Here is a 24,762-nt window from a genome sequence, read left to right on the forward strand (position 1 = left end):
TGTACATTCACTCCACTACTTCATATCATAATACATCACATCATCACACACATTTACTAATCAGTAAGTAGTATATATCAAGTCATCGCATTCCTCCGCAGCGCATCCTCCACCGAGCGATGCCAATTTGTCTGCGTCAAGAAGAACGCCTCAATGACCGAGACCAAGAGCAAAGCCAACGCAACACCCGACCACAAGCCAAACAATCCCCACTGCAATCCGAACGTCGTGCCGAAGCTAATCGGCATCGCAACAGCATAGTAGCAGAACAACTGCACATAGCCGCCGATTTCCTGGCGACCAATGCCGCGCAGAATCCCGTTACAGTTGGCCGCCAACGCATCGAAGAGCTGGAACGCAGCGCAGAGAGGCAGGACCTGGGCGACGAGCTCGATGACTTCCTCGTCCGAGGTGAACAGGTACGGGATGTAGTAGCGCAGGGAAGAGAGGAGGAGCATGTTCAGCAGACCGACGATGACGGCGCCGATCATGGACACCTTGGCGGAGAGTTTGGCGGCGTCGACGAGCGTCGCGCCGATGAGGTTGGCGACGCGGGTGCTACCGGAGATGGAGACGGGGAAGGGAATCTGGAAAGTGATGCTGGAGATGGTGGACAGGATGGATTGGGCGGCTAATGGGGTGGTGCCGAGATACGACGATGCCAGGGTCAGGACTTCGAAGGCGAGACATTCGGCTTCAACCATGAGGAGCCCAGGAAGGGCGAGCTTAATCATGGGACCCCAATTGCGAAAGGCGCGGGTGGTGACGCCGTTCCAGCATTCGGAGCCGTCGATAAAGTACACGTACAGGAAGAGGAAGAGAGGCATCAGGTTGTCTGTGATGGCGACGGCGATGGGAGCTCCGACGAAGCCCCAGCCGAACTGCCACACGAATACGTAGTTCATCACTGCATTCAACGGGGCACAGATGAGAAGCACATAAAGCGAGGCAGAGAAGAGACCCTGCGCCTGCACGAACCGCTTGCCACTCTCGAAGCAAGCGTACCCCGGAGCACCCAGCGCAACCACCTTCAAGTACAAGCCCGCCAGCATGGCGACCTCTCTTTCCGGCACGATCATGACGAGAATCCGGTCGGCGAAGAACCACAGCACGATGATCGGGATGGAAATGGCCCAGAGAAAGAAGACCATCTTTTGCATCTGCAGACCTACCAGCTTCTTCCTGCCAGAGCCATACGCCTGCGCACACAGGGTATCCAAACTCGTCGCCAGACCCTGATAGACTATACCACAGCAGTCGTCAGTATGAAAAGACCCCAAAGGAACCTAAACAGCCAGCCACATACCAGCATAACCCGTAATACTCGCACTCATACTAGCCAAACTAACCGCCCCAAGCTCCTTCTTCCCCAGATGCCCGAGAGTAAAGATACTCGCCACAGTCAACGAGTACTGCAGCAAGAAGGTCACCACCAGCGGCGCGGCATTCTTCCCAATGACCTGAGCTTCACGTTTCCACGTCGTCTGAATCAATCCAGCCGTAACAGCCTCCTCCCACTTTCGATCAATCTCATCCTGATCCTCAACAGTCTCATATTGCGATCCGCGACGCTGACCTCCCAGCAATGAAGCCGTCTCCGTCGCACCCACCGCCGATCCCCGTCTCATGCGCCGTCCTACACCACCCTTCTGCGCATCCGGCTCAATGCAACGATTATCGGCCAGAAGATTTCGTTCATCCTCAATGGCACGTTCGCGCTCCCGCCGCGTTAACCCTTCGCTATCCGGCCGATGCGGCACAACCGTCGCATGCGAGACGGTGGTGAAGAAACTGGGCCGCTGGTACGACCCGGCCAGCGAATGGGGATTCGTGCCGGGCTGGCTGTTAATTGCCCGGATGGTGGAGGTCTCGGAGGCTTCGTCATCGGTCGTGAGCATGGACCCTTCGTCGTCGGCGTAGTCTTCAATGTCGCGGGCGATGGCGGTGCGGGCGAGCGGCGAGCTGGATCTATACCGCTGCTCGTCTGTGATCCCGCGTATGCTGTTCCGACGGGCCATGATCGGAAATGGGTTCCACGGGGGAGGGACGCAATATTAGGTTTGGTTGGCTGCTGCTGTATCACTGCAGTGCAGTCATCCGCGCAATTGCACGGAAAGAACAGGGGGGTGTGTGTGTATGTTGTGTGAGTGGAATTGGACCTGCAGGAATGGGAAGCAGCAGGAATTAATAGCAGGATTTAGACTGCACAGGGCCGGGAAGAGAGGGAGAGGTTTTGTATGGGAGATGCCAGGGATCCGGTAATCGCATTACGCAGGGAAGAAAGCGCAGATTTTGCCGCTCAGGCCATGATGATCCACTGCTAGAGGCTCTACCAATGAGTGAGTCATGGGCTCTCTAAGTTTTAACCAGATTAGGATGCGCCGCTAGCATGGATGTATGTGGTAGTAGGATAAGGGTATATTAGAGATGTCTATACACACCACTGCAATGATAATATCCTATAGAATGATAGAAGAAATGTTCAAAAATGCTGTGACTGACCCCGCAAATGACGGACCCCCACGGTTGATGAAAGATTCCAGGAATGCTGTACCAGAATTACATACGGCGGTAAGATAACGCTCGGCCAATGATAAGAGGATCTGAAAGTCCCAAACGAGCTGGTCCAGCCGAGACTGAATCGCAGTGGATCATCCAGACAAGGACTGATGATCGATATCCACACGAGCTGTCAATGGAGTACAAAGCAAATAGACATTGATATAGATCGGATGCAGATAATTCATCTATATAGACTCCTCATTGTATACAGAAATATCACGGGTTCACTAGAATGACATCATGTGGACACCGCATCACGTGTCTCCACAAGGATCTCGTGCTTTATTGATGGCACTCATACTTTTGAGACATACTCCGTACACCGATATAGCACTATTCTAACTAGCCACTCCCACCTAGCTAGCTTCTTAGACTTGACTTATCCCATAAAACTCACCGTAGCTTCACTTCTCAAATACACACAGCACCACCATCCACAAAACTCTGCACATACACATACATCACACAACCAATATACAGAAGAACAACAGCAGCAGCAGCCACAACAACAACCAACAACAACCACCACCTCCACCACAATGTCCACCACACTCCACCAAGAAACCCAAGAACCCCAAGAAGAATCCCAAGACTACAACAACGACCACACCATCCCCAAACCGCCCTACAACCCACTAATCAACCCCTCCAACACGCGCCCAATCCTCGCAGACGAGTAAATTCCCTCCTCCTCCTCTCCCCCTCTTCAACCATCCAAACCCACTAACAATGCCCCCCAAAAAACACAGACACCTCTCCCTAAAATCGCACATCTTCCTCAGTAGACCATACATATCGACCCTCCTCTTCGAAAACGCCACCTCCGACGCACGCGACCACTGCGCCAACGAGCGAACCTTCCTCTCCTGGCTCCGACTATCCATGTACCTCGCGATCGTCGCCATCGCCATCATCATCAGTTTCCATTTCCAGACGCCGCCGACGGGGCTGGAGCGAAGGATGGCATTACCGCTGGGGATCGTGTTCTGGGTACTGAGTTTGGCGTGTCTAGTGAATGGGTTTGCGAATTATGTGCGCACGGTCAAGAAGTATAGTCGGAAGGCGGCGCTCGTGCAGAGTGGCTGGAAGACGCAGGTGACGTTTACGGTGGTGGGGACGGTCATTTTGGGGAGTTGTGTGTTGTTTTTGGCGACGGATGCGGGGACGAAGTGATTCTATTTCATTATATTATATTCTATTGCATTGCTTGGGCGTTAGTTTGGGGTTTGTTTGTATAGGATGTGGCTATAGGATGTGACCATGGATGTGATTATGGGAGAATCTCTAATTACGGACAACTACATTCGATAGTATGTATGGACAGGGCCATCAAACGCTGCAGGGAATCATGTCAAGGGATATAAGTGATGTACCAACCATGTACAGGCTGCAGATGCAAAAGACCACACACACACATCATCATTATCTTCCTCTTTCTCTTCTGCTCCGCCTCATTACATCCGCCGAATCTGCTGCTCGTTCTTGTATCCCTCTAGCGACGCCGTGCCCAGATGGCTCCACCACTCAAACAGCATCGAATTGCAGATCAGCTTGAACCACGGCGTGAACTTCAGTCCGGGTTGCTCGAACATCTGCTTCAACTCGTCCGCCGACACATACCGCGTGTCGCGCACTTCGTTGGGGTTCACGTCCAACTCGACGTCCGCCTGGATGAAAAGAATGTAATCAACTGTGTATGGTCAGCCACAATTCAACAGCCTATTCAACAGCCTATTCTCTGGTATAAACATACTCTCGTGCTCGCCCCACTTGCCATCACTGGGCGCCTTGTAGTGGATGCGGGTGAAGAACTCAAACTTGTCCAGCGGCACCTGCTCCGGCTTGATACCCAGCTCGTGGTTCAGCTTGCGCTGCGCCGCGCGCTTCACACCCAGCACTGCAGCATCGAGCTGCGAGCCCGTCTCTCCGGGGATGCCCAGGGGATGCGAGCAGCAGGTGTTCGTCCACATGTCGGGGAAGGTGATCTTCTCGGTAGCACGTTGTTGAAGCAGCAGACGCTTGTTCGAGTCGAAGAGGAATACGGAGAAGGCACGGTGGAGGAGGCCGCGATCAATGTTGGTCATCAAGTGGCCTGTGGAGTCGCGCCATCAGCATGGAGTTTATTTTCTTCGTATGCTTGAGGATCTCGAGAACTTACAGGCCTTCTTGCTGGCACTGCCAATCGGCTTGTCATCATCATCCAGCACAATACACACCTCCTCCATCAGACGGACCTGTTCCTCATCGTAGCCGGCAAGCTCGTCGCCCGGAGCGGAGGCATTGCTTGTCGCAGTGGGGAGCACCTCCCGCGCTAGGGAAGTATCGACTTCGGGGAAGAGGGTCGCGACGTTCTCCGCCGTGATCCTCGGTGGCTCGGTGATAGTAGTGGTGGTGCTCATCCTGAAGATTTGGCTGGAAAATGGAGGAATTCGACTAGGCCCCCGGTGCTGTACAGAATGGGACGAAGAAAGTGAAGGCTTAAGGAGGGAGAACGACCCCCTCGGTGTGGGGAGAACAGAGCGGGCGCCAGGGCGGTGGCAGAAAACCCATCGGGCGGCGCAGTTCATCATTTCCCTCTTGCAGATTGGTGCCTCGTCCTCGGCCTTATGCTCTTATTGTTCTCCGTCGCTCGTGCAGTCTACGGACAAACTGTTCAGGCTGGCGGCGTTATTGCTTCGGGGGCCAGGATACTCCGGTCCTCCCTCACTGGTATGCGGGAGCAGAATGCCATTATGCGCTCCATGTCAGCCGAATACCTGCCTTGGCATCCCCCTGTTCCTGGCAAGGACCTAAGCAGCTGAATTGAACGGCTGTCAGTACAGATGATAAAGAAGCCAATGGCCCGCTGGGAAGCCGAATGAGGTTGATGGGCAATATTTCATGCCTGATCATCTCTCACGGCCAATCTGGTGAGCTAACATTTGAGCTTCCGTGATGAATGCCTGGCAACTATTGCCAACAACTCTCCGCTGAGGCGCGTTGTTGTTGCGGACATGTTCTGCAGTCCGGCAGTTTCAGGACTGCAGAGTCGGCATGGCATAGATAGCCTCTTGTCCACGCATAACTATAGTTGCAGAAATTGGTGGGACATTGCCGGCCGGTCACCAGCGTCTACCAACCCGGTTAATTATCCTCTACCGAATCGACCCCCAATCGACCGGGGTGTCTTATTCTGTCAGGTCTCAGTTTCCCTGCTCTTTGCTGGAGCCTGGCACAACCTACCTACCTACTAGGGTCGAACGCCCCGCGGAAAGCACACTCGTAGTGGGAGACCAAACCAACAAGTGCAAGTGGACTGTCTAGTGTCTTGGTATCCTGATGGAACTCGACCGACAAGAGCAGCTCTTGTCGCTTATCCTCCATTGCAGTCTTCTCGGATCCGTCGGACGCGGACGTCCGAATCGTAGGCCGTAAACACCTCTTCGTCGCTAAACAACCAGCAAGGACCAATAAGCGTCCAATGCACGAGGCGTCGGGATTGGTCCAGGCGTTAATTTCATCGTAGCCCCCATTCGTAGTAGTTTAACTAGGCCGTGATTAATATGAGAATGGCTCCATTACTGTATTGCCCCTTGATTTAGCAGCTTCGTAGGACTTGCACCCGTGTCAGAATGTGGAACGAAGCTATTCAGCGCTGGGCGGAGTTAATTTCCACTCGCGCGCTTAGTTTCTGGCATTGAGAGAAATGGCGCCATTTGGGATTTCCCGCGTCCACTCCGACCACTGACTCGACCCTTCTATGGCGGCTGCAGTGCCGAAAAATTGAGCATTTCAAACTAGTTCATCATCACACAAGGAGTGTCTGCACTTCATGTAAAGCAGCCAAAGTCGCAGGTCATAAATGAGAAGCGCAGTCGATCAAACATCCGAAGGGTCAGAGCATCCGTGCCGTGCGCTTGGCAGGATCAGTCCGTGTCGCGCTTGTTTGAACCTAAACCAGCTCGTCAGAGGTCTGGATTCTTCCATCCGATAAATCGAACCATAGCCGGTGGCAGAACTATCTATCGGATAGTCTAGGTGATGATATACGGAGTCCTGGCTCCACTCGACTTAGAGTTGGAGCCGATGTGCGCAGATAAAAGTCACTCGCGCCGCGGGGATCACCGCGAAAGAGGAAGGACTCTCAGAGCATGTTCCGTGCCTTCAGTTAGTCTCGATGGGTCCGCTAGGAAGCCTTCCGACTTCCCCATAGTCCTCCAACCCAGAACGGTAATGGTTATCTCGATGGCGCACGACGATAGGTAGACCTTTGCTGACAACTCCCGCGGTCGTATGGAGCAATTTCTATTATCGTGAGTCCTTTGTCTTTCTTTGTGTCCAAGAGACCCGTTCCTCACGCCGCTCCTCCATCGTTGAGTGGCCCGTCAATCCACTTATCCTTCCCCCCGTCCGATTCCGTTCCGTGTGGACTGGATTTACGGCGTGTATTAAGTTTGTTAGGGCAACTAATGCAGCACTGGGCTTGTTCCTGGTGTGCCTAGCCAGTATAAGCTTCCGCGCTGCACCTTGTTAACGAGTCGTGCAAGGCCGGAACAATCCCATGCTCCTGCACTTCGTACTTTGCCCCCCCACGGCTAACGCCTAACACGGCGATAATATTCGTCGGTACTGACGCGCCATTGGGTAGTCCCTCATAGATAGCGACATGGCATAGGATGACGTGAATGAATAATGGAACAGCCGGCCTAGTAGCTCCTCTTTCGGGGCCCATCTTTTCCGACACTGGTCCTGTAGCAGATTCGGACCATGAAGGAATTGGGAAGTGGTTCCGATGGTCTTGAAAGTGAGGCTTTATTTTGCAAGAGCCAGCAATCTGGATTTCTCTGCAATTTTCCCCCGTGAGCTTCCTCTGGCCATACGGCATGAAAGCCGGCCGCTGTTGGGTGGACCGAACAAGACATGTGGCCCACTTCATGGTCCACCGGAGCAAGTTGTAGACAATTTGCAAAGTTCATCGGAATAGTGCATAGGACAGATGAGGCAGTAGTGGCGGCTAAAGTTTGTTAAACGAAAGGCATGGACCTGCCATGCGTTGCTTGATTTCTATAAGCCGCCTTCGGGCTATGAGGGAGCTCTAGCCATATTCCAAAAATATGCAAAACCAAAAAAATCGACATGGCCTCCATGATGTGAAAAACAAAAAGACAAATCAAAAACAAACTGCCTCCCTGCGCTTATACAAAAGAAAACACAAAATATACATGGGTAGTCATGCTTTCAAATATACAGTGGATCCTCTCCCAAAATATGCAGCCGTGTCGTTCATGGCCTGCTGCGATCAACGCATGCATGGCCTCGAGCAGGCAAATAAACCGTCAAAGGAACCTCAATTGTTTAGTGTGGTGAAGCGTAATAGTCGTGAGTGGGGTATGGTGCCTCTGTCTCGTTTCGGGGGGCTCGTGTCTTCCGGACTCTCCCATCGCAGCCGTCCGCCTGATGTCTGTAGCAGAGTGAGTTCGTTGTTTCACTGGGGGTTTGATCAGATTAATGTACCTTGACAAGGTGTCCTGCCGACTGTAGCGCCGACCACACTTTTCACATCCATATTTGCGTATTCCCCGATGGATCTGTACGTCTTATTAGTAATGAACCTGGCTCTAAGCGGTTTTACTTACACTATCTACGTGTCTCTTCAGGTCTGTCCTCCGCCTAAACTCCCGCCCGCAAGTCTCGCACGGATGTGGTCTTACGTAGCTAGGGTCATGGCTTTTCATATGCTCTTTACAGTTAGAACGTCGTGTGAAGCGGACACCACACGTGGGACATTCTAAACCACTGGCTGACGGTATCTTGGATTGTTCTGCGTGAGGCGATTCGCTAACATTCTCGATCCACTTCGAAATTGCCTCATCAGGTATCAAATCCGGCGCGACACTTTGGTTCGGGTCCAGCTCAGTAAGGGTGTTATCGGGTCGTTGAGGATGGAGATACGCGGTGCTGATCTGAAGCCGAGGTATCTCCGGCATCCTGGAGACCATTGTATTAGTGGAATCATCCAGGAAAGATGATTCCCAAACGTCCTCTATCGGATCCTGGACATTGGACCACCCTTCGGACGCTGCCATGGTTTCGGAGGTAGGAGTGTTAGGCCAGAACCGAGGTATTTCCTCATGCATCGCACCAAAATCCATGACGGGGCTGTAACTGGGTGAAACTGAGATTTCTGCATGGTTACCGAATGGCTCGTAGTGCGCACTGGGCGGGAACTGACTGGCGTCTGGGGGTGTTTCGAGGACGTTCGGGGAATGCGTTATTGGATCGGACCAGTTGCTCGTTGAAAGTGCATATTGCTCTGGACAGGGGTAGAGTCTGATCTGGCTTGAAGGGGATCTTGTTCCACAATTGGAGATTCCTAGCCCGGACAACGGCTGGAAATCGTATCTATCGAGAGGAATAGCCGTTGGGGATGGGTAGGCGGCCGGAGAAGCTTTGAGTAACCTTTGGTCATCCCGCGCGGAGTGAGCCACGGGAGAGGATGGGAACGAGGTAGGTGTACAATTCATGACGAAATTAAGATTTAATCATAAACAGGACGAGATTAGAGAAGGGTGAAGAAGAATAAAGAATTTTTCGGGAAAACTGCAACCAGGAGAAGAATGATTCGTGATGGTTTCTGGGTCGAAGGATCGCTTTTATGTTCACAGAACTCCCACGATGCCTGAGACTGCAACTGGGGGAAGAACTGGGGGGAAGGCAACAATATTGATGACTAGATGCAATTCAAACGAGAGTGAGGAAGTTATTTGCAGTGTATATAAGTAGAAAAGTCTCAACGGCGACGCTGCTAGGAGATGAGAATAAGTGGCGAACCCTGAACAGCAGCTGAAAAAAATATCTCGAGGGATGCCATATGATGATTGGAGTACAGCATCCGCTGCATGGGGCACAGGTAAAGAGAAGAGAGAGAGATGAGCAACAGGTTTGACGCCTCATCAGACAAGGCAGAATTGACGGGACGTTGCTGCATGGATGGGGAAGAATTCAGAGCGAACCTAGCTGGAACAACCCGGTCCAAGTGGACTGCAGCCTGGGTCTGCAACATTATTCAGATAGGCGCGTCAATTAGATGCCATGCGCAAGAATTTAGCGCCGGAAGGGTGTGATCAGGCCAAGGTGTCAGTCGGCGCTGTACCCTGTCGCGAGGAGCGAGAGGGAGAGAGAGGAGGGGGGTGGGTGTGGATGGTGCATGGTTTGATTCACACCGGACGACGCCGTCATTTGTCGCCTAGCGGACATGACCGGGACCCAGAAGATCCATCAGCCAGGAAATCATGACATCTGAATGGTACAAAGTAGAGAGAAAAATAGGGAACCAGATAGTAGTGGTAATTGTGAGTGTGTAGTGTGGGGGGTGTGTGTGTAGGAGACCCCGTTAGGTTAGGGGATGCAGTGCCTCCTGGGACAACAAGCATGGCGCTGGGGACAGGACGGGCAACAATAGCGGCTGAATTATTGGCAGCATCGACGGGGGGGAATGCCTGGCTTCCTGATCAGCAACAGTCGGTTGGAGCAGCGCGCTTTTTTTTTCCCTTTTCTCTTGCTTTTCTGCTCTTAATGAAACGGGAATAGTTGGACCCGACAGTCTGGTACCTAGCTTGGCGAAGCAGCATTGCAGTGCGTGTCGCCAAAGAAGGCCGGTTGGCAACACTGCCTCATTACCGGCGAAGTAGTATGCATAAGCCAAAAATAATATCCAGTCAGGTACTGCGGTGCACCAGAGCCTCAGTGAAATGGGTCCTGGGTGTCAGAGAGAGTGTGGAAGTGAGAGGGGTGGATGTTGTGATTATGGTGGTTGATATTGTTGCTGCGCGGGACGGGAGTATAGTAGTAGGACTAACAAGTTAGCGAGAGGAGGAGAGGAGGAAGAGGAGAATGAGAAGCAGGCAGTTCGGTGGTTAAGCCAGTAACGGGAGGGAGAGAGACTGACTGTGACTGGCTTGGACTGAACTGGGCAGGGCAGAAGAGGGGCTCCCCGGCCCTAATCCTGGTCAGTACCAAACCGTAGTATGGTACTAGAGACACCCTCTGGCAACCCACGACCATGGCAGTGGCCCGGTTTCCCTGTTACTTCGTACCGCTCACTTATGGTATCATTCGGTATCATTCAGTATTCCCCTGGGACGATTATTTTGAATTTTTCTTTTCCCTAGGATTTTCCTTGTTGGATTCGTTCTTGTATGATTAGTCTGCTCGTTCTTTGTTGTTATTTTTCCTGTTTCGAACAAATACCCTTACACGGGTTTTTTAGAACTATAGCACCATCTATGTAACATTCTGAAATCTAATTTATGTTCTATCTGTGAAGAGAGAGAAGAGAAATAAAAACAGAGAAAAAAATTATCGCTGAAGAACTATAACAGAATGACAAATTACCCACGACAATCACCCAGTGCCCTCCGTACAAAGAAGTTGTTCGTCGCTGGCGGGTCTCCGTTGTACTCCGAACCTCCGACTTTCGAAATGGTCACTGGCCGGTGCTCACGCTAAAGCTTTAGGCTCTGGCACCGGCCCTGGCGCCCAGGTGCGTGTGTATACCATCCTTCCGCTGTGGTTCCCCCCTCCTTCCCCCCTCGATCCTTCTGCCCTGCACCCGTAATATTCCAGTTTCTGACGTCTATTTCGACTTGCTGTAAGTGCCCTCACTGGCTTCGCTGGTGAAAGGCCATCCGGGCAGCCACTCGATCCACCTGAGTGCGCAACCGTTCCACTTCGTCGATCATATCCGCGGTGTCACCACGACCACCCTGGCCCGGAATTGGTCCGCGCGTTTCGGGATGCTGACCCGGGTTAGACCGTTCCTTGGGCCGGCTGGTTGCCCACGAACGCCCGTCGAGTGCGGAGGAGGCATGGAGCGGGGCATGGTGCGTGGAGAAAGGGAACCCCATCTGGATGGAAGATGTTGGTCGACTGCTTCCGGTTGTCGTGGCAGTTGGTGGAAATTGGCTATTTCCCCGAGAGACGTAGCGGCGGCTAGATTCATAGGCCCAGATCAGGGCAACAAACGGGAGGTGGGTGGCCCGGAGCAGAACGATGCGCACCCGGCGGATGTGCTCTGCAGATAAGAAGAGCCTCATGGGGCGAATACAGAGGAGGGGGATGAGGTTCTATCGTGGAGTCATCGCTGCTGTCAGACACACAGCCCAATCCAGTCATGCAGGGGCCGACAACTGACCAAGGGGGGCATGAAATACGTCAATCTCCGAGAATTACTGCTCTCGAGAACGTAGATAGACAGCCTATTGCCACACACATCAGTGGGAAGGGCCATAGGGCCGAAGGAAAGTAGCATGACACATACTGAAAGAGATACTCTTCCCGGGCATGCGCCATGACCTGCACAAGGGGCACGGTTGGGTAGACACATTAGCATGGCTCATGTACAATAACATAACACAACATGTTGGAGAGGGGGGCTACTTACCCCTTCCAGACTCATGCTCATCAGACTGACCAACGACGAGATCAAGAGAAGGTTGGTCATCGAAACGAAAATCAACCTGTCGGTCATACCAATCAGCCACTTTCCTGTGAGCACCGAAATTATTATCCCGGGATGATCGTCCGAATGCCGCCATTTGCGAGACCACGCGAGGCTTCAATATGATCCTGCGCCGCGACCGATTTGACGCCATGTGTTTCCGGGCGGCACCGGGTCTCCAGCCTCTAGAACCTGGGACGCATCGCCTCAATTTCCACAGAAGCATGAGAGGGAGAAGGGGAGTCCATGGCTGGTTATCGCAGTCGTAGGACAGCTGGAAACGGTCCAACGTGACCAAAAGTGTATGCGACCGACACATCTCATGGAGCCTGTGGCGCAGTCGAGGACTGGGGATTGGAGAAACACTCACATCAGACCGTAGCCAAAGATCGGGGAAATCTAAGAATTAGCGTGTCAGTAAAACTTTCCACGAGAGCCAACCGATTCTGCAAGACCCCTGGAAATTCGGGTTTGGGCTGCATGGCGGCCGCGCTGCTGCATTAGACTCACATCGTGAGCGACGTCCTTTTCCAATCATTTCAGCCACCGTCAGTTTGAAGAACACATGTTACCGGATTGGGAACCACGCACGAAGCCCAGCACATTCGATCTGCCTCGCTCTGTCAGTCAACTAGCGGTCGATGAGGGGGCATTTTCACCGCCATACCCAAAGAACACTTTCACCAAAATCCATGACATTTGCCGCAGAGAGAGGCGGTCACGGGCGAGCATCGTGAAGGTGGTCAGGAACCCTGCAGATGCACATTTACCGCGCGTTGGTCTTTGTCGGCCTTGTCCTATGCCTCATCGGGATCACCTACCAAGATACAGCACTACGACTATCGGAATAAATCGAAAAAACGCTTTTGTCTAGAACCCCTTATCAGCATCTTTCGCCACCTGCCACAGTCTGGGCGAGCGGAGAAACTATACCATCTCCTTGAGAACCGGGATCTGTGCGTCAAATCTGTCAACGTGGCTTCCAGAACAGGGTTCTTCCGGGTCTACGGCTGCATGGTTTGCCTTACCAGACTTCCAAAATAGGAGTTCAAGCTCACAAGGGAGCAGATCCTGTTCAGCTCTCGTGTCAGAACTTGAAACAGGTATCAGGATCGTCGGAGCAGGGGGGCTTAGTCTTACCTTGGAACTAGAAACAATGCCTCCAGGGAAAGAATGTCAAACGACAGATCTGTGATGTAATCACTTTGTTTGGCTAGTCCAATAATCCCTGGATGGTTGTGTAAGTCAACGATCGAACCATACTCCGACCCGCTAGTGAGCCCAGCTGCGGAGGAAACAAGTCCAGCTGAACGAGCTGAGTGTGGGCAAGGCTGATAAGTGGTATAGTGCAAATGACTCACTGGTAATGACAAAGGCAAGTCCTGTGCCAATGATGCCCATATTCCAAGCGCTCCAAAAGTCCATCTGGTAGAAGAGCATTCCCGCATCAGCCATTCCGCTGACTTCGTCATATGCAAAGGCAGCGATCCAGATGTACATCATGGTCTCAAAGATGCCTATGCCGGTAGGCTTCCTCTCAACTAATACCGCATAATAGAGGAACAGAAATGAGACAAAGAAGGCAGCTTCGAAGGCCTTCCGATACACTGGCACTCTCAATCTTGAGTATGGATCGGCGGTTCTGCCAGACACGTAGGGTTTAGCATATGGCACCTAGGCCAAGTGGAACACGGGTGAGTCACCTTTTATTGAAGAATTGGGGTTTCTTTTTCGAATGCACGCTTAAGGAGTCCCAGAAAACAATCTGACCGTTCCAGATGTTGTCTATCACTTTCTGAACTACCTTCTGGCTCAGAAACCTTTTCGCTTGTGCGATTGTCGCTATCTCGAGTGCATTCAGCCCAAAGAACCTTGATAGCTTTTCAAGCTCATATGCGTCACTTGCAGACATATTGGACCCTGGCTCATTAATGTCAAGCGAACTTCCTGCACGCCTCTTGCCGCCAAAAAATCGATAAAGCGAGGATGACGAGCTAAATAATAGAGGCGTCCTTTCGTCCTCATGCGAATAAGCCTCGCCGGTCATCGTCGCAAACCCAGATGTGCCTCTTTCTGCCTGTGAGATATCTATGCTGCTCGGCATTGGGGGTTTCAGTTCCTCGAGAAGGAACTCGATGGTTTCGCGCTGATTGACATGACAGAGGAACTGCCACGCAACATATTCACAGGCATATCCCCGGCTTTCATTTAAGCCCCAGTCGGTTTCAGCATCATTGGTGAACTGCCATTTCAAGATCCTAAGGTATGATTTATTACCACCCAGTCATCGGGACAGTCTGGCTTGATAGGAATTACTCACATCAATGCGGCGATTATACACGGATTGTGTGAGTTTTCGGCCAAAGAGTACAGGAGCAACCGGAGGCTTTGGCCATGAGGAGAAAACCTAAGTTCCTCAAAGGTGCATGCGACATCGTTTATAGCGACGATCAAATAGCTAAGTGGTAACTGTTAACGAGGCTAACGATGAGGATGGATACGATCGGGCCAGCTGTACTTGTGTAATTTTCGAACCACATCAACAAGTGGTTCATTGTCATCAATAATAGGAACGTCGAAAGGTGGCTGTTCAGCAGGTGCAATCGATGAAGTAGAGGATTCCAGCCTCAGGGAAGCCATGTGGTGGGAAATTTAATTGCCCTGCACAGGAGATCAGCGGGTCATGTCAATAAGACACGAATATGGAGAGGCCACAAAAAAAAGTACCTGAACACGTCCCAGACGAGATCTTGATATCTGCAGGAAACGTTGCTCTGGAGGAGTGCAGAGTCCGATAATCTGTCGGTGAGCCACGTCCCAGCTGATGCTAACTTTAGTTCCTAGGAGCTAGTGACGGGTACTAAATGACTATCCGAGCAGGGGCTCAAGGAAAGGTTGAGGTTATTCGAGGCCCTGCCAGCAGAGACGTCGACGGAGGAAAGTCAAGAACAAGTGGATCGTCGCCAAGCAGTTAAGAGGCAGTTGGCAAGCGATCAGAATAAGGCACGTTGCTGAATATGAGTGCGTGAAAGGCACCAGCTAGCTGTACAGCTCGCTATCAGCACAATAATGGGGCCAATGTTCTTTATGAGGGTCCTCAGCGCTGTGATTGGCCGCAGTGCTTGGTGCCAACCGGCAGGCAAAACAAGCTTCGACACTCTAGCACCGCATCATTGTATGGCAGTCACCAAATCAGATGGGGGAATTGCCAGCACATCACTGCCTGATCTTGCAATGCCAGGGCTTGAAACATGAAACTGATCGCGGTAATTGGATGATATGTGAAGGAGATTCCCGTTTCCTCGGAGGTGATCTGCGACACCTGTCAAATGATCAGTCCGGATAATGATACGATACAATAGAAGCTCTTAGACAATCGGATTTCTAATCGCGATCGATTCAAGATCTTGTTATCCGGTGTACAGTAGTTTAATAATCTCAAATTCTTCAAGCTGAGCTTCAAGATTGTTTCTAATTCCACATTTCATGAGGCAGCAGACCTCCCTTCAGTTCCCCTGAGGCCTCTTTTCAGGCTCCGAAATGTTTGCAGACTCACCGCCTTCCCCGGTATCATGTGACTGATATGCATTATCGGGCCCCCTCCAGACGCGTTGGACTGACTTCATCCTGCGACATCCCCCGATCATTCGCTTGAGCTTCATGCCGAGATGTTCCAACGCAGTAGATCGGTCGATCGGTTTACCTCTGTAGTAGTTTAATGGCAGGTGCCAAATTCGATCTACAAAGTCCCAGCCTCGTGAGATGAAGGCGCTTCAACACCATGGGCCAAGGCTACTCCCTCACAACCCTGTCCGCGGGTTCGGCTGGGATCGATGTCCCCGAGCTTGCGGATCTGCTTTATGAAAAGTCGATGGGTGGTGGTCGATTCATGAAAAGTATCCGAGCAAGGCAGCATAATGGACTAGTCTTTGTTAAGGTAATCATGAAGCCTTACCCCAGCATGAAGCTGGAACCATATATCAAGGCTATCATCCGTAAGTTCGATGACCGTTCAATCTAATATTGAGGAAGATATCTAACAACTAATGCAGGCGAGCGCAAGTTATTGTCTGAGGTTCCAAATGCATTGAGCTATCAGAGGATATTGGAAACCAGTACTGGCGGTTATCTCGTCCGTCAATACATACATAGCTCTCTCTATGACCGGATGAGGTATGTAATCCATTGAGAATGGCCGCGGACTTTCCCTAACATGATGCAGCACCCGTCCCTTTCCAGAAGACATTGAAAAGAAATGGATCGCTTTTCAGTTGCTCTGTGCTCTGAGAGATTGTCATTCGGTGGATGTCTTCCATGGCGATATCAAGACGGAGAATGTTTTGGTCACCTCGTGGAACTGGCTCTATCTATCCGACTTTTCCTCGTCTTTCAAGCCGACATTTCTTCCTGAAGACAATCCGGCTGATTTTTCGTTCTACTTCGACACTTCGGGACGCCGCACCTGCTATCTGGCGCCCGAAAGGTTCCTTGTGGCTGGCGAAGAACCAGGCAGTAGGGAAGTCAACTGGGCCATGGACATTTTCAGTGCGGGCTGCGTTATCGCGGAGCTCTTTCTGGAGTCGCCTATATTCACCTTGAGCCAAATTTACAAATACCGCAAGGGAGAGTACAGTCCAGAACATGGCCAACTCTCCAAGATTGAAGATCCTGAGATCCGCGCGTTAATCCTCCACATGATTCAGCTCGAGCCAGAGTCCAGATACTCGGCTGAAGAGTATCTTAACTTCTGGAAGAACAAGGCGTTCCCTGATTACTTCTACAGCTTTCTGCACCAGTACATGTCGCTCATGACTGATCCATCATCGGGCAGAGCGCATGTTGGGGCCGAGTCAGCAAATAGAGGGGAGGCTGATGAGAGAATCGAACGAGTATTTCATGATTTCGATAAGATATCGTACTTTCTGGGGGCTACACCGAAGACTTCAACAGATGGTTCTAGTCGCACTACCTCCAGGCTGACCGGCAATACCTTCCCCGTTCAACTGGACCTACCACAATACGGTCAACCAACTCCCAAATCTCCAGCTCAGTCGGATGACGGTGTGCTGGTCTTCCTGACGCTTGTGGTATCTAATCTGCGCAATACTTCGAAATCGTCTGCACGGGTCAAAGCTTGTGACATTCTCCTTGCCTTTGCTGAGAGATTGTCCGACGAGGCAAAATTGGATCGCGTTCTTCCATACATTATGATTCTTCTCAATGACCGCGCAGATTCCGTCAAGGTCGCTGCTATACGTGCTCTTGCACAATTACTAGAAATGGTCCATGTGATTTCGCCGGTCAACGCATACTTGTTTTCCGAGTACATCTTCCCGAGGCTACAACCGTTCGTTCCTAGCGCCAACTCGAACCCGAGTCCACTGGTTCGGGCTGCATACGCTTCATGTATTGCATCCCTGGCACGATCTTCACTTAGGTTCCTGGACATGATCCAGGCACTGCGTTCTGACACCCGTTTGCCCGCTCTGATACCGGCTGGATCTGAACCTAGGTGGACAGAAGATGCTACCTATCACAATCTATATGACGTTGCGAGAGTCGACCTGCTCGAGTATTTCGAGGCTCACACTAAATCACTGTTGACCGACAGCGATGCTTCGGTCCGCCGCGCCTTCCTAGGCTCTGTGTCCGACCTCTGTGTGTTCTTTGGCAACCTTAAAACCAGCGAAGTTGTCTTGAGCCATCTAAACACGTATCTGAATGACCGGGACTGGATCCTGAAGTGTGCCTTCTTTGAGGCGGTCATCGGCGTTGCGATATACGTTGGAAGTACGAGTTTGGAGCAGTACATTCTGCCCTTGATGGTTCAGTCAATGACAGATCCAGAGGAGTTTGTTGTTGAGAGGGTTCTTCGGTCGCTAGCAGCGATGGCAGATATTGGTCTTTTCCAACGGTCTACCACGTGGGATCTTTTGCATATTACTGTCCGATTCCTCGTGCATCCTAACGCTTGGATCCGTGAGGCAGCGGTTCATCTTGTAGTCAGTTCAACCAAGTTTCTCTCCGTGGCCGATAAGTATTGCATCCTCGCCCCTCTTGTGCAGCCCTTTGTGATAGCAGAGATAATTAATTTCTCCGAGGGAGAAATGCTCGATGCACTCAAGAAGCCGCTGTCAAGAGGCGTATATGATCTAGCATTTGTTTGGGTTTCAAAGACAGAAAAGGGTATTTTCTGGAAAGCAGCAAGTCGTGATGGAATATTCATCTTGAATGGAACTGACAGCTCACTCACCAAACTGGGACACAAAGTCTCCACCCATCCTAGCCTACAGCCAAAGAACGAGGAGGATGAACAATGGATTGCCCGTCTGAAAAATATGGGAATGAGCCATGATGATGAATCTAAACTTCTAGCGCTTCGGGAGTACATATGGAGAGTGTCGATGCGTCAACCAAGAGACTCGGAGAACGGACCCTCTTCTTTGAACAATGTCATTGCTCTAATGCAACACGGGGTGACTCCTCAAACGGTGTTCTTTGACAAGACTCAGAACATCAGGCCACGCAGAAGTTCTGTCGGGAAGACTGAAAACGATAGATCCGACGAGCGCAAGCTTCACACCATCACGGATGCTTTACTCGATGCTTCAACGACCATTGATAACAGACCCGATTCCCGCCGGAGGCACATGCGCTCACGGAGTCAAAGAGACCCAGGAGCCGCCCTGACAATCCCACGACCGAGTGCCTTGGACAACATCCGGGCGGAAAATTCGCCGGTATCCTCACCCATAGCATCATCACCTGGTGGAGTGCCAGGATCGCGGCCATTGTCCCCTCCTAGCTCAGATGCTGGACGTAGGGGCTCAGGAGGTAGGGAGAGCCCCGGCCAAGACAGTTCATCGACACCTACCGATGCGGAAAATCCTGCAATCAGGAAGCTGGCCGCTGGTGTGCAGCGGAAATCCAGTGCTATGAGTTTACTTAACCGCAAGGATTCTGCCAAGGCATACGCAGAAACCGGCACAAGCTCGGCCAATGCTTTTGGGAAAGTTGACTTGCCATCTCAGCGAGCAGAAGTGTCATCTTCCCCATCCCCAGTGCCGCATGATAAGAACTCACCTGAGCAGGGAGCGCCCAGGTTCCACGCCAATCACTCCTATGCGGGCGATGATCCTGTCGTCCTCAAGCTACTAGATTCCGTGTTTGCGGAAAATTATCCTACCGATTTCTTTGATCTAGGGCCCTATGTCAAAGAGATAGACGTAAGGCGTCCGATTGTGAAGGCCAATGGGCAAGAGCCCGACAAGGTGTGGAAACCGACTGGAGGCCTCGTCGCCGTTTTCGGGGAACACAGCGGGCCTGTGAACCGCGTAGTTGTGGCACCAGACCATGCCTTCTTCGTCACTGCTGCGGACGACGGCACCGCTAAGATTTGGGATACCACTCGTCTCGAGAAGAATCTTACACCGAGATCCCGTCAGACATACCGACACTCCACCGACGCAAAGTTAAAGGCATTGACTTTTGTCGAGAACACCCACACTTTCGTCACCGGCGCGACTGACGGCAGTATCCATGCAGTGAAAGTGGACTATCATACTGCCAACGGCACTGTCCGATATGGGAAGCTGCAACTTGTGCGCGAATACCAGCTACCAACAGCTGAAGATGGAACCGTTGAGTACCCCATCTGGATGGAGCATTTCCGTCTGGAGGGCCAGTCCACGCTTCTCGTTGCCACAAACACCTGTCGTGTCCTGGCACTAGACATGAAAACAATGCTTCCAGCGTACTCCTTACAGAACCCAGTTCATCACGGCACGCCAACAACTCTCTGCTGCGATCGAAAGCGCAGCTGGCTCCTAATCGGCACCTCCCACGGCATACTCGACCTGTGGGATCTCCGCTTCCGCGTACGGCTCAAAGCTTGGGGCCTTTCAGGGTCCGGCGCTATCCACAGGATCCAGCTCCATCCCACTAAGGGCCGTGGACGATGGGTCTGCGTCTCAAGCAGCGGCAGCCACGGCAACGAAATCACCGTATGGGACATTGAAAGAGTCCGCTGCAGAGAAGTGTACCGAGTAGACACACCCAGCGTCACCAGCCAAAACCAGCCCAACACAGGCAATACCGACCCTCACAAAATCACCAGAGGATACTCAAGCAGTACACGAGACTACGAACCTTGGCACGTCGAAGGCAGCCGACCGGAAGGCATGCTCAGCCGGTTCGCCATGGAAGGACTGGCATCAGGCCCTACAGATCACCACCACCACCCATCCGGCCCATCTTCTTCCGGCAGCACCCCTGCAGGGATCGGTGCCTTCGCACTTGGCTTCGACTCCCCCGACGACGGTCGCGACAACACCACTCGCTGTGGATTCATCATCTCAGGCGGCTGCGACCGCAAGATCCGGTTCTGGGACCTGACCCGACCGGAACTATCCACTATTGTCAGCGGGCTAGAAGTTGTCACTGATGGCGCCGTGACCAGTAAACCACGATATGACGTATCTCAACCCATTCCGTCCCTTGTCATCACATCAGAGCACATCCCGACTCCTTCCCTTGCAACTCCCGACCCAGTCCAGAATGGCAATAAGAAGACCTCCGCCGCCAACGCCAAAAAGAGCGGAAGTGGTCGTCTTCCCCGGAGCACGGTGATTAGTTTGCAGCAACAGCAGTTATTGAAGAGTCATCTGGACTTTATTCAGGATATTGCCTTACTGAGAAGCCCTTATGGGATGATCGTGAGTGTTGATCGGGCGGGGATGGTTTACGTTTTTCAGTGATTGTCTATCTCTCTAAGGAGCATCGATGTGTATAACTAATAGTAGTATTGTTATAAGTATTTACTTATGATAGATCTAATTTGGGACCGTTTCACTCGACTTCAAATAAGCCATAGACTACTTATCTAACTATTCGGCACCTGTCCGAACTCCGAAGATTAGTCCAGTAATAGCGCAACTTGGCATATTTATCACCACTATTTAAGTACTACGGAGTAACTAAGGGGACTAAGGGGGTGTATTAGTGAACTGTTATCATATGACTTATGATATGTCTTAAATTAATTTATCGATGCATACGGAGTAACTAGTTAGCGTCAACGGTCAAAGCCAATAACTCTCTCAGTCTCTGCCTTCTTCAGAACCCTGTTCAAACGGCTGGTGTGCGGAACTGCGAATACTTGGTTGGCTACTATCTAGTTACCATACCAACTCCTAGTTACAAGTAGTGATATGACATGTCGGGTTAATGCCATGCTCATATAACTAGTAGTTAATCTATGATAATTTCCCTCCAGGTTCCACTTTCTCTATTCTCAAATTCTGGTACGTTTACTACTTACTAAGTACTAGGGGTGGTGTCATCTCTGTAGCTGTGGCATCAGCAATAATATATACTACTACGTACTCTCGGTACGTTTGATATGAATAACCAAGACCAACTGCACAAGATGCATAACTTAGGCACGATGGTCAAAGCTGGTACCTACATAAGACAGATGGAACGAAGTCGAGGAAGTGCCGAAAGGATTCGTAGAAGACTAGAAGTATCAAGTGGGACAGCGAACTTGATGGGGGGTGGGAAAAGATGAAACACTAGGCTACGGATAATAGAACGCGATCGGCAAGTAAAATAATAAACCCGTGTGCGACCAATGCGGTTGGCGTTAATTTCTTTCATTGTTCGTTTTTGCCCTCCGAGAGAGACATCTTGGTAGGATTTAATATCGGGTTAATTTGATTGATACAGTTGGGATTGAGGGTTGCTTGGCCTGGCTGTTGATGGGTTTTCCTCTTGTTTCTATTAGTTGTAGGAATTGTGCCGGCAATCCTCTCTTTAAGTTGTTGGGATGATTCGACGGAGAGCCGTCGAAGGTGTGTAAATTCCCGGCATGGGGCATTCTGGTAAACGGAGGTGATTACTCGTCCTGGTGAACCATTGCTAAGGCGTAGTATTCCATACATCCGAAACCAACTTCCAAAAATGATTATGTGTTCATGTCAGTGAGCTTGAAGGTCCAAAAATGAGTGGCGATGTTGAACTAAGGCAGGCCCTATTATTGAGCATTGGATACATTAACCGACTGCTAGTCTCGGATAGAGACAGGTGACCAGTCGATAGGTCAACCTGCCAAATACGAAAGTGAGGCATGCACTGGAGCGCAAACAATCCTATCTTGTAGTTTTGTGATTGATAATGGTGCGTGCAGTGGGTTCAAAGGGTTTGAGCGGGTGAATAGTTTGGTTCAGCTAGATCTGGACCATGAGATGAGAATCCCGAGTCCCGTTGGTGAACCATGGATGGTGAAATTAATACGATTCATGCCGCGACGGTATCCAGTCTCCATCTGGCTTCTGCAGGGCCCGATCGCGGTTTGCTTTTGTTACAGGTAGACATCTTCGGCCAGATTCCATCACCGAGGATTTGGCGGTGTGTGATCTTGTTTCTGATTTTTTCTTGCCTTCTGTTGCCTTGCTCCTCAAAAGTATGTCCTCCATAATATGGTAGTCAGGTGATGCTTCTGTAGACGCAGCATTCTGTCCATCGGACTTGTATAATCCCGATCTTCCCATCATGAACCTGCCTCTCAAGAAAGATCTAGATCGACGTTCCCATGCATGCACTGAATCTGATATTCCGGTAGCCGGTGGACGAATGACTGTCAGGGTAAATGACGGACTGACTCGATCGGTGGATCGGACCCAGCAGCGGGCGAGTGAGACAGACGCGTCGCTTACCGACCGGATGGACCTGATGGGGGCATCTAGCGACGTTCTGGAGAATGACACCGGAATTACAATCTGCAGTAGTGAGGGTCGAGTGTCAATGCGTTCCAGTCGCATCACGCAGACACACACAAACACTTCAATAGGGGTAGAAGGGAACTGCCGGAAATCCCGGGCAATACCCACAGCTTATGCCCACAAAACCAGATCCCGAGGCTTCGTTAACAAAATTGCTGTGAGGGTTTGATTTAGTATACTCTATTTGATCGAGATATTTGGCTGGTTGTATTGCCTTTTCCTGTTCTGCTTGCGTGCATCTTGAGCCGCTCCAGGGGAAATTTTCGGTTAGGGACGTCGTCAGCGATGCGAGTATCTATGCGAGTGCGACTTGTACAAGCCCCTAACTGCCGTCTTACATGAGCCAGACCGCACTTAAGGTGGTCTCTGCCGTACACTCTTAGTTGATAGTTTTAATTCCTGGAGCCTTAGCGTCCGAGAGCGAACCACTGCGCATCCTGAAATGATGATCTTCCACGCGCAGGCAGGGATAGCTGATCCGGTTCTGACACGAACAGTCGGAGTACAGAGCAATAGGGCCTAGCCAAGTAAATGAGGTCTCTGTCGTTGACTCGTTGCATTCCTCCGTATCTCAGAAATCAAATTGTCGATAGAGTTTGGCGCCCAGAAGGACCGATCACCTCTCATTCATAAATTGACGAGGAGGGGAAGTCCGGCAGAGAAACCGTAATCTCCCATTCCGGGACGTTTGTCTTAGACCCCTGATGACCGTGCCCGCCAGTTAGTTCACCGGTTTTGCACCGTTTTCTTACTGCTCTTGCTATATTTATCGCGTCGGAGATATCATTACGCTCATAAGGGGCTGCAGTACAGAGAAAACAGCATTTTTAGGGCTTTCCAACCTGGCTGCATAGCCGGGGGATTTTCTTCCTTGTCCCACGTTCGGTATACTGCAGTTGGACACAACATGGCAGATTGAAACCGCGGAGGAGGCAAGCGTGGTCACATCCTGGTCTGGTGTACGGAGTAGTGGTTAGAGCAAAGAATTCGCGACCAGAGACCGGGGTGTGTGTGCCTGACTACTGATCAACCTCAAGAATAAGACTGCCAATGCCCTGGTCAGACACGGCACTAAGAGGTTTAACTTTCAACTGAACCTTCCCGTGGAGGATTTGTCATTTCGCATCGTGCCAAATGCGACTGGTTTTGCTCCGTACCTTGCCTTTTTATCCTCTTCTGGGCATGATCTCTCGTTTCTTTTCTTTTTCTATGCCACCTATCGCTCTATTTTCTCGGTCTTCAACAGTTTTGGCAGGGTGCCTGGAAGATCCATTCTCGCGTGGGAAGAAAGACTTTCGGGCCGTCCGTCTCATGCTAGCAATGGATAGATAGATAATAGTAGACAGTTTTATGGTGGGATTCTAAACCGGGATACCGTTCTCACTAGATACTAGCCTGTCGCATGGTCAGACTCTTAGCTTGATAGGAGGGGGAGGGAAGGGAGCACCCCCTCTCCTTGATAGTTGGTATGAGTATGACAATTATTGCGTTCTCACCTACCGCAACCCATCCACTGAGTTCAAGCTTCTTCTCCCCGCACGGGGCGCAAGGACTGCGACAGGGATGCAGCAGAAGTAGGCCGGACTGGAAGTGCAAGTATTACGAGGTACTTTCCAGGGAAGAAGAATTATTGGTAAGTGGTAGCCCGTCCGGGTGGGAGCGGCCGCACGAGGTCAACCCGTGATGGAGCGACTAACAACGAGTGTGTCCCTGACTAGCAGAAATACCTCCCCACCGGCGCAGGAACAGCCTAGGGAAAAAAAAAAAAAAAACAAAAAAACCAATACAGAACAGACGGTAAGGATGATAGTTTACTCCTCCTGGAGTCCTATCAATATTATCCTGATGTAGAAAGTTGTCTACCATGATTGCAGTGGCAGTGATACGTATATCGAGGACAATTAACTACAAGTTCTGCTGTGACTTCCCTCTATCTCTCTG

At 51.1% G+C, this 24,762-nt stretch overlaps 7 protein-coding genes across 7 annotated transcripts; 2 read left to right on the top strand and 5 right to left on the bottom strand.

Annotated features, from left to right (window-relative positions):
- Positions 1 to 77: 77 nt before the first annotated feature.
- ASPBRDRAFT_121547 (MATE family efflux transporter) lies at positions 78 to 2,018 on the bottom strand (the record flags this gene model as incomplete). The annotated part of the gene is made up of 2 exons (XM_067617436.1): positions 78 to 1,243; positions 1,307 to 2,018. The coding sequence occupies 2 exons, from the start codon at positions 2,016 to 2,018 to the stop codon at positions 78 to 80; spliced, it is 1,878 nt and encodes a 625-aa protein (XP_067480706.1).
- A 1,083-nt stretch (positions 2,019 to 3,101) lies between these two features.
- ASPBRDRAFT_205703 (DUF202 domain-containing protein) lies at positions 3,102 to 3,735 on the top strand (the record flags this gene model as incomplete). Its single annotated transcript, XM_067621752.1, has 2 exons — positions 3,102 to 3,238; positions 3,312 to 3,735. 2 exons carry the CDS (start codon positions 3,102 to 3,104, stop codon positions 3,733 to 3,735), a joined length of 561 nt encoding a protein of 186 aa, XP_067480707.1.
- A 281-nt stretch (positions 3,736 to 4,016) lies between these two features.
- idi1 (isopentenyl-diphosphate delta-isomerase IDI1) lies at positions 4,017 to 4,961 on the bottom strand (the record flags this gene model as incomplete). The annotated part of the gene is made up of 3 exons (XM_067620747.1): positions 4,017 to 4,252; positions 4,316 to 4,654; positions 4,721 to 4,961. 3 exons carry the CDS (start codon positions 4,959 to 4,961, stop codon positions 4,017 to 4,019), a joined length of 816 nt encoding a protein of 271 aa, XP_067480708.1.
- Positions 4,962 to 7,686: 2,725 nt separating this feature from the next.
- On the bottom strand, positions 7,687 to 9,243 carry ASPBRDRAFT_504110 (putative C2H2 finger domain protein (Ezf)). The gene is made up of 3 exons (XM_067626536.1): positions 8,178 to 9,243; positions 8,056 to 8,129; positions 7,687 to 8,002 (listed from the first exon to the last, which is right to left on the bottom strand). Exons 1-3 carry the CDS (start codon positions 9,063 to 9,065, stop codon positions 7,897 to 7,899), a joined length of 1,068 nt encoding a protein of 355 aa, XP_067480709.1. The 5' UTR covers positions 9,066 to 9,243; the 3' UTR covers positions 7,687 to 7,896.
- A 1,773-nt stretch (positions 9,244 to 11,016) lies between these two features.
- On the bottom strand, positions 11,017 to 12,876 carry ASPBRDRAFT_504200 (uncharacterized protein). Its single transcript, XM_067626537.1, has 8 exons — positions 12,708 to 12,876; positions 12,632 to 12,650; positions 12,551 to 12,565; positions 12,411 to 12,439; positions 11,984 to 12,059; positions 11,861 to 11,895; positions 11,735 to 11,798; positions 11,017 to 11,666 (listed from the first exon to the last, which is right to left on the bottom strand). The coding sequence occupies exons 1-8, from the start codon at positions 12,770 to 12,772 to the stop codon at positions 11,202 to 11,204; spliced, it is 768 nt and encodes a 255-aa protein (XP_067480710.1). The 5' UTR covers positions 12,773 to 12,876; the 3' UTR covers positions 11,017 to 11,201.
- A 66-nt stretch (positions 12,877 to 12,942) lies between these two features.
- ASPBRDRAFT_504247 (uncharacterized protein) lies at positions 12,943 to 14,927 on the bottom strand. The gene is made up of 7 exons (XM_067626538.1): positions 14,768 to 14,927; positions 14,559 to 14,701; positions 14,361 to 14,498; positions 13,744 to 14,298; positions 13,402 to 13,682; positions 13,181 to 13,268; positions 12,943 to 13,111 (listed from the first exon to the last, which is right to left on the bottom strand). Exons 2-7 carry the CDS (start codon positions 14,678 to 14,680, stop codon positions 13,045 to 13,047), a joined length of 1,251 nt encoding a protein of 416 aa, XP_067480711.1. The 5' UTR covers positions 14,681 to 14,701; positions 14,768 to 14,927; the 3' UTR covers positions 12,943 to 13,044.
- Positions 14,928 to 15,533: 606 nt separating this feature from the next.
- On the top strand, positions 15,534 to 20,907 carry ASPBRDRAFT_73853 (ubiquitin-binding serine/threonine protein kinase VPS15). The gene is made up of 3 exons (XM_067629229.1): positions 15,534 to 16,035; positions 16,093 to 16,213; positions 16,263 to 20,907. Exons 1-3 carry the CDS (start codon positions 15,822 to 15,824, stop codon positions 20,794 to 20,796), a joined length of 4,869 nt encoding a protein of 1,622 aa, XP_067480712.1. The 5' UTR covers positions 15,534 to 15,821; the 3' UTR covers positions 20,797 to 20,907.
- Positions 20,908 to 24,762: the final 3,855 nt, after the last annotated feature.

This window comes from Aspergillus brasiliensis (genome assembly GCF_001889945.1).
Source record: "Aspergillus brasiliensis CBS 101740 unplaced genomic scaffold ASPBRscaffold_4, whole genome shotgun sequence".
NCBI classification, from domain to species: Eukaryota; Fungi; Ascomycota; class Eurotiomycetes; order Eurotiales; family Aspergillaceae; genus Aspergillus; species Aspergillus brasiliensis.